The 14718-nt window shown below is 40.1% G+C and overlaps 1 protein-coding gene across 8 annotated transcripts in view; it reads right to left on the bottom strand.

Annotated features, from left to right (window-relative positions):
• chchd3a (coiled-coil-helix-coiled-coil-helix domain containing 3a) overlaps nt 1-14718 on the bottom strand; it is a 59165-nt gene extending 44447 nt beyond the window's left edge. For 4 of the 8 annotated variants that reach the window (XM_029461700.1, XM_029461702.1, XM_029461701.1 and 1 more), the window contains exons 1-3: nt 14485-14718; nt 12602-13469; nt 5424-5517 (exon numbers count right to left, since the gene is read on the bottom strand). In XM_029461700.1, the coding sequence (XP_029317560.1) occupies nt 5424-5517; nt 12602-13469; nt 14485-14565 (1043 nt within the window). In that variant the 5' untranslated portion in view covers nt 14566-14718. Of the gene's footprint in view, nt 1-5423; nt 5518-12601; nt 13470-14012; nt 14270-14484 lie in introns of those variants that run through there. The other 4 variants (XM_029461706.1, XM_029461707.1, XM_029461708.1 and 1 more) reach the window with 4 other exon arrangements.

The following is a 14718-nucleotide window of genomic DNA, read 5'->3' as shown; positions in this document are numbered from 1 at the left end:
AAAAAAAGGTCCCTCAACTGACTTCCTCACAAGTGCTAACCCAAGCAAAGACTGCTATCACTAGCTGGATGCTATCTGTCTGCTTCACCCCTATTGCTTTCCAGTCATTATTGCCCCGTCCCTGGGATATTGGACGCATTTTTCATTCAACTGTAGAAGATTGGCACTGGGTAGGAACAGGGGGGGGGTGCTATGAGGTAGAGAAGGGCGAATGGAGTCAGACAGAGAGAGGAAAAAGACAGCAGAAAAAAAGATCATGTTTTCGGAGGGTAAGTGGATGATGCTTAGCCCGGAACTGGATAGAGAGAGAGGATATTCTTGGCCCGGTAACCTGTGTGTTTTGATGGCTCAGTGGATTGAGCATTAAAACAGGAAGATGGAAAGATAGAACCAGTGAGGTAGTATTCATTTTAAAAGGAGTTGAGTGCAAGAGGGTCGGGCTGTGTCGGTCTTTCCACAAAAGTGACTCGCTATTCAAAGATGACCCTGAAGAGAAGTGCTTGGGAACATTTCAGCTATTTTAGAACACTATTTGATTTTTTTAAAACCGACAGAGATTAGATCTGTGGCAGTTTGTATTAAAAATTCATAGGTTGAGTAGGTGAGATGTTGCAACTTAAGAGACTACAGTCAGGGCAAGCCAGCGCACGCACACAATTCTACAACAGGTGGTTCAAATCCATTAACCCATCATCACCTGTTACTCCACAGAGAATCATTTCAAATATCATTACCCTTGCAAAAATATCACAACAAAAGAAATTCATGCCTTCTCCCTTGCCCACCTTCACCTCGTTACCTTCTGTCGGTCTCCCCAGCTCTTTACTCATCAATGCGTCCTGTTGTCCACCTGCCTTCTACACGAGATGTTTCTCATTACAGTCTGCCAGTCAGGACGGATTCTGACCAACCTGCATAACAGTGCATACTCGACCCAAGCGCCTTGAAACAAAAGGCATTTAAAAAGGCCCAATGCAATATTGATGTTAGGAATAATGTAGCTGAATGCTGCCTATGAATATTTTATGGAGCTAAGCTCTCACACACGTGCGCACACATATAAACACACACACACACACACACACTACCTGTGGGTGCTATGAAATGCTGGGACTGAGTTATAATTAAGTGAATGAGAAACAAAGGACAGTGCAGGGAGAAGATTCCTTTAGAAGATGGAACATAAAAGCCATTTTGTACTCATCCTCGCCCACAACTACGAAGAGATAACTGTAATGTTCTTAGCGCTACTGTCAAAAGTGGAAATCATCGTCACGCTCACCTCTGCTGTTGTCGCTTCCAATATCATACACAGTGCATAACGCTCCCAACATACAGCCGTTTAATGCACTGAAAGAGTGTGGAATAAGTTCAAAGGCCTGATGGTTATCATTCTGTACAGCGAACAGAGTGTCTTATGGAGCTTAAACACTGGGATTATATTAGAAATGACTTGAAGTTTGTATTGAACTCCCTCCAACTGATTCCATCTGTTCTGTATTAGACCAGCTCGAGTAATAGACAAACCACAGACGGTAGATTTGCCAGGAGATTGGACAGAGTCAATAACCATTACTGTTCTATTGAATAGGTCAGCAGCAGGCTACAGTACTGAAAGTGCTGATATTTCTTTTTCAAAACAGTATATTTACAGTTCATGAATGTTATTCTTACACTTAAAATGGCCTTATACACTGGGGGCACTTTTACAACGATACGACGAAGTTTACATGAGGCAAGAACCATCAACTGGAAGTTATTGCTTTTAGGGGTATTAAATCTTTTCATGCAGGCAGCGAAACACTAAAATGATCACACACATAGACAGTATACATACCCCAAGAAAGAAAAGCAGCATACAAAAATGTACAAAGAGTGAAATGTCCCACTGTTGAAGCCTCAGGACTCGAAAGGATGTACGTGTTTTTGTGTGCATGATGAAAGGGTTATAACTATATTATTAATGCGTTTGGAGTTTACTTATATATGGTATTCTATGTGGCTACTATGGTGTACCTAGCTGGTTGCTAGTTTGTTAGCAGGGTATGAATAGACTGTTGATGTAGTTTTTTCCAGGTGGCTGCTCACGTTTTGCACAGTGGTGGTACTAGACGGGCAGTAGTTGGCTGCGGGGGTTTATTCGATTTTTGGTGGCTCACTGACTGGTTGCTAATATGTTCTCTAGGGTTACTAGGCAATTCTTAGGTGTTTAGGATGTTGTTACGGTAGCTTCTAGATAGCTGGTTGATTGTTTGGGTGTGTCAGTAAGTTGTTATGGTTATTCCTTTTTAATTGTACCGTGTATGTTCTGGTTGTATGCCTGTAAAACACTTTGTAAATAAAGAATATTGGCTGTGATTACGATCACGATGATGATTACGAGTATCATAATACAGATTTAGGAACTTTTTTTTCAATTTTCTAAATCTGTTCAACTGAGTCGGAGGTTTATGTGTGAACAAACCATAAAGGATAAAAATAAACAAAATGCAAAAATCTGTAGGCTGGACTATCTGTCCTGGGGGCAATAAGGAATTTAACAGGCTGGCTGGTTAACGGAAAGACAGAAGCTCTGGGAGAAGGTCAGTGTCCTCACTCATAAGTCTGACACGCAATTATATTGCCAAAGCAAGCTGCTTGACTACATGCCGAAATAATGGGCAGAAGTTTCAGAACAACAACTAACCTTTAAGTGTTAGAGCTGGACGCTCAAACACATGCACTTCATGCACGGGAGATTGCGAGAGAGGGAGGTGGGAAGAAGACATGAAAAAGAGGGAAGAGAAATAGAGAAGGGTGAATGAGAAATACAGGAAATGTGTCAAAATAGAAAGGGAGGAATAAAAAAGACAAGACGGGGAAGGAAAGGTGGAATCCTGAGAAAATGGAGTGGTGACACAGTATGAGACCGTATGTTGAGGGAGGATGGACAGGATGGTGTAGGGCTTCTCTCACACATCATCCCTCCTTCTCTCTCATCCTTTTCTCTGAGTCGTTCTGCTCCGATGCCTCACAGAGAAGTGGCAGAGGCAAATCTGCTCCCTGCAGCCGCTCCTTGCAACAAATGAGTTTAGGCTGCACCCAAATGAACTCCTCACAGAGCCTTAACTTCACTCCTACCAGAGCAAAACATGCAAAGCCAGATCTCTGGAGTTCATTTGTAGCCTTAAAGCCAGACAGAAGAAATACTGCCATAATCTAAACACCACCGCTGCTTAAAATGCCCTTGTTCTGTGTACCCTACACAGCAATATCGCATAGGATAGAATGGAGGAATTATACTAAATGTGGAAATAATTATATTTGACATAAATGCAAATGTAATGTTTTTCGGGTGCTTTATGGAGGTCTAATGTCCTTACCTCCCTCTTACTGCTTTTCAACTAAACACTGTTTTCCTATTGTGGAATAACATGCATGAATTATTTATGTGTTTGTGGTTGAACATGACCTTAAGATTTTTGGCCTCATGTATCTCATGTGTGTATACATGTGTGTCTGTTTTTCCCCCAGTGACCTCGGGGTTCACATATTCTTCTATTTCCTTGCATTCAAGCTGTGCTGCAGTTTCACTGCAAGGGTTTTCTAACTTGTGAGGCACTGTGCAGTCTCGTTAGCTGAGCTTTGATACGCTCACACACAAAATATTTTACCTCTTACTTGAAATTTACAGACAACAGCCATCCAGTTTCCTTCCGGAGTCTTCCAACACAGCAAAAGCCACAATCACTGTGCCTTGTTTGCCTTCAAAAACCAAAAACTCCCTGCAATTACTGCCAGCTCTCTGGGAAGGTGAAATACTGTTGCAATTTAATTATTGTTTGACAGCCCAGATGAGAAAAAACTGTGTTCCTCTCATCTATTTCAATTAAAAGGGAGCACCAGTCACCTTTATCTGCAATGACTACAAATGAATTGAAAAGTTCAATTGTGGTGGCAAAAAAAGAAAGCAGTGGAAAACATTGTTAGTCCTGGTGGATGGTGGTGTTAGCGTAGGGAGAAAGTTTTATTTTAAGTCTGTGTCATGCTTTTGTTCAGCTCAAACAGACAAATGTATAGAGCTAACCCTTATTCACCCGTATAGACAGAGATTTTGACATTTTAATGAGGTGATAAAGTGCCTAAGCCAATAACTTCCACTGTCTATGTATCTAACTTTACTGAAGATAAATACAACTAAAGTAAGAACCAAGCAGGAGTAACAGCGTGTCTACACAGGAGGTGTTGCAGGCACAACGTCAGTGTCACGCGTGTCTGACAAAACAGATATGCTCGAGTTTGTATCAGGACAGAACAAACATTATGTGACAAAATGAGCAAAAAAGAAAGTAAACAGTCCACAAAGAATAATCTTACGCACACATACATGAACACAAGTGCTTGCTATCTGATGATTGCTTATTTACCATTTCATGATCAGTTAAGTCTTCTTAAGTGAAAACGTAACCCACGACAAGCCCAAACAAAAATCGAGGGCTTCAGAGCCGCCATGATTTCAATTAATTGCAAGGAGGGTGTAATTTTGAGGCACTTACTCTGAACAGACATCAATAAGTGAGCTGCAGGAAGCAGTTACACCACAAACATGAAATAGTGAGGGGAAAAAAAATCAATAGACAAATGATTTCTCAAAACCACAGGTTAATTTATCTCTTCTTGAATGAGCCTCAAAAACGAGGCTACTCACTCGGCACACAGTACAAGAGTGTGTTTAGTGACTAAACACAGTTGTTCATTCACCAGCTGCTGGAGATCATCTCTAGGCTTATTAAAGAGAGGCGCAACCCGATGAAATGACATTATAACATGTGCACCTGCTTCTTTAGGGTCCAAAAGAAGAGAGGAGAAATGTGCTCCTTACATGAACTGTGTGTTTCTTCATCAGGCAGGGCTAATGGATCACCCACTCAACACCCAGGAAATTACCTTCCATTCTCAGGCATGATTAATTGATCCGGAAAAAGGAAAGAAGAAGCAGAGATAGAGCGAGGAAAAAGTGCTGATGTGCTTCGGAAGAGGGGTAGATTGGAAACACAGTGGGGAACGGAAAGACTGGTGCTGACCTTTTTGACTATTAATGAAAGCGGAAAATGGTCACATCTGAAAATGTCTTCGGTTTCTAATGAAATTTTGGAACAGGAATTGACACTAGGTGCAGTACCCTGATGCAATCTATCATGATCCAAAGTAGGAAGGTAGGGCAGAGAGGGAAAGGAGAAGAGGGGCAAAGAGAAACCCAGGAATCTCTTTTAACTCCAATACACTAATTATAGCAATCACTTTACTTGTGAAATCCATAAAATGCCTTGCAACAGCAAAGGTTTTTGTGGAAGGTCATAAACAAAAACCATTTAGCAACCAAAATAGTGTGTGTGTGTGTGTGTGTGTGTGTGTGTGTGTGCGTGTGCGTGTGCGTGTCTAACCAGGCTTGCAGCTCTTGCTCTGCCTTGGCCCTATCCTGCTCCATGCCTTTATACAGCTCGTCAGTGATAGTCTTCCTCAGGGCCTCTTCATCAACTGGGGACAAAAAGAGAAGAGTTAAACAGGTTTTTAAGTAAACAGCTGTTATTTGCTAACAGGCATGTTGTGTTTGTTGGTACACTGAATAGTAATACTGTCTAATAAGTGAAAGAAAAGTGTTGGAACAACAGATGTTGGACAAATCTGCATTATTCAGAAAATGTGTTATTAAAAAATTACATTTTTTACTATAATAACAAATGAGAAATCTATGTTTTGCTTGAGCAGATTGGTCTGGGTTGTTACTTGAGCTGCAACAATTAGTGGATTATTCGTTCGACAGGAAAATCAGCAAAGGAATTGATAAAATAATCGTCATTCTTAGCGAAAATACCAAAACTTTCCTCCGTTCTAGCCATTTCCTGCTATTTTTTAGTCTTATGAGATTTTGGACTGTTGATTAAACAAAAACAGGCATTTTGGTGACATCACCTTATGATTTCGGAAATTGTGATCGTTACTGGTTTCTGATGTTCTATCGAACAAACAAGGTATTTATTAACCAGAAAATGATCACCAAATGTATTGATAATAAAACATAATCGTAGGCTGCAGCCCTAGTTGTTACATTGCTGTACGCCATAAAACATTATGGAGTGTTGAGTTTAAAGTGTGTTCCCACTGCGTTTGCTGCGAGTAAAGGAAGGTGGAACAGAACTGCTATAAAAAACAGTAAGGCCCTTAGATATGAAATCGTCATATCACAAACGGAAACATTCCTATATTCCACACACACACACACACACGCCTCTATCTACATAATATTCATGTCAGGGACATCATACATGTATGATTTCCATGTCTCCGTCGGTCTATCTTGGCAGGTAATTAAGCATGAAAGTAAAGATGCCTGCCCACTTCCATGCCAAAACGTGCTCTGAAGACAGAAGTGCCATGCGGTGTGCTGCGACACTGCAGTGATAGGGGGAGTGTCTGAGTGTGTCAAGATTACTCTCCCACTGCATTAGTTAGATAGGATAATCCCCTTTGTCAGAGTCTGTTATTACCTGGTAACATGTGGTGCCAGTAGACATGCACACACACACACACACACAAACTAAATTCCAGCAAAATCAGATCAACAATAAGACTTAAAAATGACATTTCTTTCTCATCATCTTGGTGTTGCAGCTACGGTTGAAAAAAAAAAAACTGAAAAAAAAACACCAATTCAGAAATTGCCTTATTCTCATTGTTTAGTTACAGTGCCTATTTTGTGATTTTACAAAAAAAGGTTTGGTGCTTTGGGGTTATTATGGTCTTATCCCTGTTAAAGTCAAACATGTGGTGTTGCTTCACATCTCAATAATGTTCTTTGAGTTCAGTACCACAACTGGAAAGCGTAAGAAGACAAAACAATTATTATTAACAAATTATAATAATACTCCGAGTTTAATGTGACGTTAAATACATTTTTCATCAGGTAGACTTACGATTTAAAATTAAGTCTATCTACTTTAGTTTAATTGTTTTGACGGAGAAAAAAAAAGAGGAACCGTCTACAATCCCCAAATCCAGATCAACATCATGATCTAATTTAATTTCTTAAATATTAATTGGCCCAAAGCCTGTTCACCAGTTGTCTTGGAGATCTCTTTCATAGGCTATTAATAATGGCACACTACAAACCTCTCCTAGGTAAAGAAAAAAAAAACAATTAAGTCTACAATTCTTGGCTTCAAATATATATTTTCTCAAGCAGCAATGGTAGCAAAAAGAAAATTGAATTGTCTTGACTGGTGTTTGTAATGTCCAGTGTCACTTTGTCCACTTAATAATTTAACTAATTACATAAATTAAAAAATATAACACAAAGGTTTGAGTCTCTTAATTGTTAATCAGTCTGAATGTTCCTATGATCTAATAACCTCATCATCCTTTGATATGAAAAGTCAAATTCAATAGCTTTCAGATTTATATTTTGATACATGTGAACTGATGGACAACAGTTACGAACAGCTGGCTCAGCTCATTAAAAAGCATGTCTCTCTTCACCTTTATAATTATGTTATTTCGTCTCCTTCTGCAGCTCTGTCACACCCACACTGTTAACAATTTCATCTCAGAATACAGTCAACTTAATCCTTGCTCTGAATCCCAACTTCTATAGCGTTTTTCTTCTATGCAGCAAACGCCACAACACAAGAACTCACAGCGTGACAACTATTTGGTAGAGTAAAGAGAATGTATGAGCAGCAGGTAGAGGGAGGTTTAGGATGACAGGGCTTCAGAAGAAACACTCGTGCAAACAGAGGCATTGATTGACAGTTGACAACTTTTTGCTGTATAGTGTCTCCTCAAAAGACAGAGACTGCTGTCACCTAACTGTCCAGAGTGTGGGGAAATAATATCCATCATGTCTGACAGCACTCAGAAGCTCCATTGATTCCACTGCAGAGGAGAGTCTAATTACAACTCTGTTAAGAACAATGACAGAAAGACAACCTGTAGGGCTGGAATCCTGACTCTGCCATAGGGATGCCTGTCAAGTAACAATGCTACTTGACATCAGGTGAATATGAAAACATCGCATGACTTGCTATGATTGTCTTCAGTCTACAGAAATAATGCTGTGGCAGTTAGACGTCAAAAGGTGTACTTTACTAAGGACTGCATGCAAGATAACTATCTCCTGGAGACGAGTCAGCAATGTGCTGTATGAATATTGTATTGTTTTGTTAGGCTTGTATCAGTCTAGCTGTCATAACAATGTGATGTTGACAACATATTCAGTCTCCGTTGACTTAACTTGGATTATAGACAGACAAACAAAGTAGTTAGCAGCCAAAGAGCCAGATATTTCCCATAAGTTATTGGAAACCAAACCATAGGTAAAATGAGAAACAAAATCCATTAATGCAGCTTTAAATATGTCGAGTTTCAAGAGTTTTCTGGATAGTTGAGGGAAATAAACAATGAGTCACTGCACTAGTCATGTTATCATAACCACACATAATGTCCACACGTGGGGTGAAAACCTTTTTTTAAACAACACGGCTGCTGTACTGAAACACAAGCTAATGCTGCCTCTTATCATGATGAAAGTACGAGTATCTTTAGGCCACTATGAAATCAGAAACTATGCCGCCAACAGTGCAGAATTTCTTTGATGAAAACACCTGACTTACTTACTGTTCTCTCCTAAGATCTTAGATTCTAGATGAATGAACTGTGTACTGTCCACCAAACTCAAGTGACTCTTGAAATCTGAGGTCAAATCCTGCCATTATGAGCTTGCCAATGGGTACGACTGGTATTTCTGTATCAACCGCCCCTTAAAATATCTCACGCTTACATTGAAGATATATCGCCTTTAGCTGTGCACGATGAAAAGTAAAATTCTAAAAGTCCTCTAAGTTCAGACAAGCCTCAGCAACTCTTCATTTATCACCACATGCTCTACAGCGCTGCAGAGAGAGGCTTCAGATAGCTAGCAGGCCTGCAGGGTCACCCGGAGAACAGGTTCTGATATGATAAACACTGTCTGGGGTCCTTGAGGGAGGCTGGTTTGGGTCAAAGACAATTCCAGATCGACAGAGCCGGTGTCAATCCTGAGTAGGACATGTAAATGTTATAAAGATTAAAAACTCATCATCTTTTTAGACGTGTCCCCCCTCCTTTCGGTTTCCACCAATCACTAAACCCTGTGGAAAAACCCAGAGGAGTAGGAGAGGCGGTGAAGCACAGGCTATTGGCAGAGGAGATAATAGACGAAGGCAAATTGCGTTTCTCATCAGAAGTTTCATTAACCCCAGGACCTGCGTGGAGGGCATAATCTGTAACATTACCACTTCTTCACGTTTCTAGCTCTCGCTTAGCAGAGTCACCGCACACCTTTCACTATGTTCACATAGGAGAGAAAAGAGAAAAAAGAAAAGCGCCAAGAGCAAGCTTCCAGCCCTTGCAGGCAGGTGACATTTTTGATTTTCTCTTTTATTCACACTCTTTCCTGTTAATTCAATCTCATGTGATGAAAAATGACCTAACTGAACATTTCACATTTTCACAAGCTAACAAGAAAAGTCAGTTTCAAAAAGGAGAGGAGATATATTGCACAAGTTTCACACTCACATTTATGCACATACATTAAGTCACCCACATTTCTCCTTTTGTTTTCCTTTGCCTGTCCCTTTTCCCAATTCTCTGTGCTGCACCTGGGAGACATTTAAGCAGGCCATTAGTCCAGCCCAGTGTGTGGGCTCTGGCATATGAATATTTATAACACATTGGAGAAGGTGTAGGAGGTTCAACCTTGACTATGTAATCAGCACACATACCGAGTCAGGCCTACGATTTAGAGACAGTCGACCTGCTGAGAGCCTCACTCGATACTCAACTCTCGTGGACACACATAATCAATGTCCGCCTCATTAAGGTCGTACCCTTTCAAAATTGGGCTGAACTTTGCAACTTTTTAACGAGATTCACATTCATCGTACATTTTTTCCTTCTTTAAAAAGAGCATGCTTGATCAATCGTCCAAGTTGACTTTTTTTTTTCCCTCTCCTTCATAACTGGGTGAGCTTGGTACATATTACACTGTGGGGTGAGTGACCTTGCAAGGACAGCACAAAATACATGACTAAATGTCACCCGACTTAAGTTGCTGTGCGATACTGTAAATATAGGAGTCAGCCATGAACAAAACAGCAAACCATGGTGACCATGGAGCAAAAACAGACAATACAGCCAAACATAAACTCACTATCCTTAACACTACAGATATACTGTGCACACAAAACGATGCAGATTAGAGAAAGAAAGTCCTTTTATGAAAGATCTTTGTCTCTTCTCAAACTGTCCATCAACTTTCCATCAAGAATGGAAATGGAAAGACATAGCAGCAATTACAATTTCATGTCCTTCAACAGAAAATGTAGGACTTACATACATAACTGACCACTTTAACAGGAAATAGATAAGTCGCTTTGTCATCTCTCGTGAACACTGTGTTGTGCTGTGAACGCAGCTGTTAGTTTCCCATAATAACTACACTCAACACACCTTTCACAAAATTAAGTGGAGATATTGTTGTATATATCTTTTAATCTGAAAAACTAATTAGTGCAAACAATAGAGGAATAACTTTATTCAACGAGGAAAAAATGGAAAAGCTGTGCTGTAAAAGTGGCCACAGAACTAATGGAAAAACAGACTGACAGAGTGTTTTTGTGGAATAAATCCTATTAATTGTCCAAATTGTGCTCAAACAAAAAGGAGGTGGCTCACACAAAATTCTGTGTCATATTACAGAAGTACTATGGCCAAATTAAACACACACACACACACACACACACACACACACTCGGTGGTTTGTTATGTGAAACTGCGTAGGTGTCGTTTTAATCACTTGAGTCAGTGTGGCGTGGCATAAGTTGGCCTTTTTTAATTACCTTACTGATTGAGCACAGTCAAGGATGATGAGGCCTGCCCACACCCTGCATACCACCTTCTGTAGAACCAGCACCCACGCCCCATTATGTACAGTGTAATGAACAGGTAACATTCAGATGTCCTCTGCCGGAATAGGTCAAGAGATAAGGGGCGTGCGCCCAAACTAAGGACACATTAAGACTAAAAACTTTACTTCGAGAAAGAGAGAAGTCAAAAGATCGAGTGTGTTTGAGTCTTTTCAAACGACTTTCTTAAATAAAACAATGTACCTGAATTACAATCAACTCTGCAAAATCAGTGTAGTTTGATAGCATATTATAGATAGTGACATGGATGTCATAGGAAATTTGGTTCATATTAAAATGTGATTAAAATCAGTTTATAAATTACTTTGCACTTCTCAATAAGGATTATAAAGACTTTCCTCTTAATGAGACTTAATCTTTTGTAAAAGCTTCGACAAAACAATACGTATTTTCTGAAGTTCCTCTTCCTAATCACTACTTTCTATTTATATACATCAATAACTGATTTGTTTGCATGTCTGGGGCAGTGGAAACCAGCTGAAACACAACACTGACATATTATCACCTTATAAAGTTGATATGGTGACGTGTAAGCAGCAGTTGCCTATTTACAATTCCAGACACAGAGAAACATTAGCATTCATTTTGTGAATGTAAGTCCAATATTCAATCACCTTTTCCCTTTTCCTGAGGGAAATATATGGCTCTTAAAGTGCCCCCTTCAACATACAATGTGTCAATGAATCATAGTTAAAAAAAATATTGATTATAGTTGCTTTAATTAAAGAAAAACTATTTGTGAACAAATATAGCGACTACTGCTGAGTCCCATGACTTTGAGTGCTCTCACAAACTGCAGGAAGGAGAAGGGTCATCGTGACAGCTTGAGCTTCAAAGTGACGAGGCAGAATGTAGTGCCACTAATTACAGCATAAATGTATTAACATTATAAAAATAAATAATTAATCATTTCATTAACAGTTAGGGAATGGCATTTAGTCACAGACCAGGGCTTCTGTGAGAATCATTTTTAAAATGGAAGACTACGCAATTACAATCAGCAAGAAAGGTGGCTCAAAGTAAAAACCCACACAATAAACATCATTAAAATTCAATGTTACTGGACTTAAATCCGTGGACAGCTTATTCCCTCATAACCTTTGCCTTCTAATTAACTATTCTATTGAAGAAGCATGCAGAACAAAATGAGCCATTACTAAGAACAATTCCTTTCTTCAGTTTTTGAGCATTCACTCCTGTCTCTTGTTAGAACAAACAAGACACAAGTTTGTCCAGATGCCACCTTGGTTAAAAAAAAAAATCACAACTGCACAAATCCAGTTAAAAAAACAAAAACAAAAACAAATGGAAATTAGTGTACATTTTGAGAGAAGCTTAAAACAATTTTAAAAAGCATTTAGTACATCCTGACACAACTACTCAACTACTAACTGTATATACAAAGAGTAATCTTGGTAAGCTTCTCCATTTCTTAACATTGATTTAAATACCCTTTACCACAGACATCATACAGTTTAAATCATTACTGACCAACTTACACCAAAAAGCAATACATCTAATGCATTCAACATTAACTTCATTCATTTGTGTGTGAAATGTATTACAAACACTGATTTTCAGCATAGTGGAATAAAACTCACCGGGTGGTGCAGCAGGAGGTGGAGGTGGGACCGAAATTAACTCAGGTACTACCATTGGCTCAGGGACAGGGGCAAGAGATACTGGCTCCACTGGGGGCTGAGGAGGAGGTGCAACTGGTTCACAAGGAGCATTATACTCAGGCAGGGGAGGGGCAGTAAATGGCTCAGCAGGCTGCGGGGACAAAGTGTCCCCTGGAGGATGCAGGGCTGGTGGCAGGATAGTGACAGGAGGGGAAGAGAGGGATTCCAATTTGGGAAGAGAGGGAGCAATGGTTGGCTCCATCTTGACAGAAAGAGGAGGTGGTATGGGTTCAGCTACAGATGAAAGAACAATGGGTTCAAACACACATGGAGGAGCAATGGGTTCAATTACTGGAGGTAAGAAAGCATCAGATTGATTTATAGGAAGAGGAGAAGGTTCGATTGCAAGGGAAGGAAGAGCAAGCGGAGTGATTTCTTCCTCCACAGCTGGTGCATGGCAGGGAGCAAGATTCAAGGGAGCAATGGGAGTAGCAGGAGGCAAAATTACTGGTTCAACAGCAGGAGCAGCAGCAGCTGAGGTTGGGAGCACCATGTCAATGATGGTGGGTGCTGCTACCTGTTCTGTAGGAGGTTGAGGAGGAGGAGGAGGTGGTGGAGTTGGAGCCACAATCTCTGTGGCAGATGATGGAGCTGGAGGAGGTGTAACTGGTTCTACAAGAGCAGGGGGAGGAGGCAAGGTGGTGATATGGTCAAAGAGGGGAGACAGTGGCCGCAGGAGAGGAGAAGGAGTAAGGGTGGGTGTCATGGAAGGTGGTGGAGAGGGAGCATGTTGGTGTTTAGGTGGAGCTTCAGGTTCCCTCATACGGTTGATGACATTCTCAGAAAGCTGGAGGAGAAGAAAAGTTTAAGTGGAACAATGAAATGAATTTAAATAGGATAGTTTCATATAATCAAGTCATTATATTTCATATCACAAAATAGTTAAGGCACTTAAAGTAAGCTTTAGAGGTGCTGGTAGAATGATTTTTGTAACTTTGGACACAGACAGGCCTAGCTGATTGTCCTGCTTTTAGTCTTTATGCTAAGATAATCCAGCTCCTAGCTTTAGCTCCATACTTAAACCGATATGCGAGAGGCATCGATCTTCTTATCTAACTCTCAGCAAGAAAGCGAATAAGGGTAACTCCCCAAATTGTTCCTATAGAAAACTAGACATTGTGTTTAACTGGAGAAGACACATCTTTGTTTTCAATCTATTTACACCAACATTACAGCATTAACAGGATTATGCCTCATTGAAAGATTACATTAGCCGCACTTGTCCTACTAAGTAATAATAGACAAAGCAATGCCAACTAAAGTCTTATCTGATCGACTAAAGCCTCTCAATCTAGATTTAACATCAGCTGACCTAACAACAGAAACTTACAGTCTCTCCATGTACATGCATCCACGAAAACTCTTAAAGGATAACATTATCTATAACCAATAATGCAACATCCTGTCCTGTTCCAGTCAGTTTCATTCATGCATTGGTTGACAGACAGCAGAACACGAGGCTGGTGACGTCAACGTCAACATTCCCAAAAGGACATTAAAAACTTTTCGTTGTCTAAACCTCATAGCGACTGCAGCAGCTATTTAACATATATATTGTTATATTGTACCCTCATTTACTACTTTACATTAACTTATTGTGTAGCTTTCAGGGTGAATGGAAGGCAGGCTGCTTGCAATGACAAGTTAGCATAGCTGCTTTTAGACAAGCCACAGAGCACTTGATAGTTTCGCATTTACAATACAGCCTAATAACTTAATTGCGTCACTGTATTAACTGGTCAGTCATGACGCACCTGTTTAATCAACACTAAGCAGGCAACGTTATGTATACTGTCACTTACCCGTATGCCCTTCACCACTGTTATATTTTCGTTCTCATCTGACTCAAATGACACGCGGCGGGTACTGTTGTTCGCTCCCATTATCACACAGCAGTTTTTCAAAGTGTCAGTTATCTACATGTAATATCTCAATTTTGAGTTGACTTGTTTTAGAGCTAAGTATAGCTGGCTAGGGCCCACACTCCACTGTTTCGGCAAGTCTGTACTTCCTTAGCATGACGTGTTTGAAGAACG

The sequence above is a fragment of the Cottoperca gobio genome, chromosome 23 (genome assembly GCF_900634415.1).
Source record: "Cottoperca gobio chromosome 23, fCotGob3.1, whole genome shotgun sequence".
Classification (NCBI taxonomy): Eukaryota; Metazoa; Chordata; class Actinopteri; order Perciformes; family Bovichtidae; genus Cottoperca; species Cottoperca gobio.
This window is presented reverse-complemented; position numbering and strand designations above follow the sequence as displayed.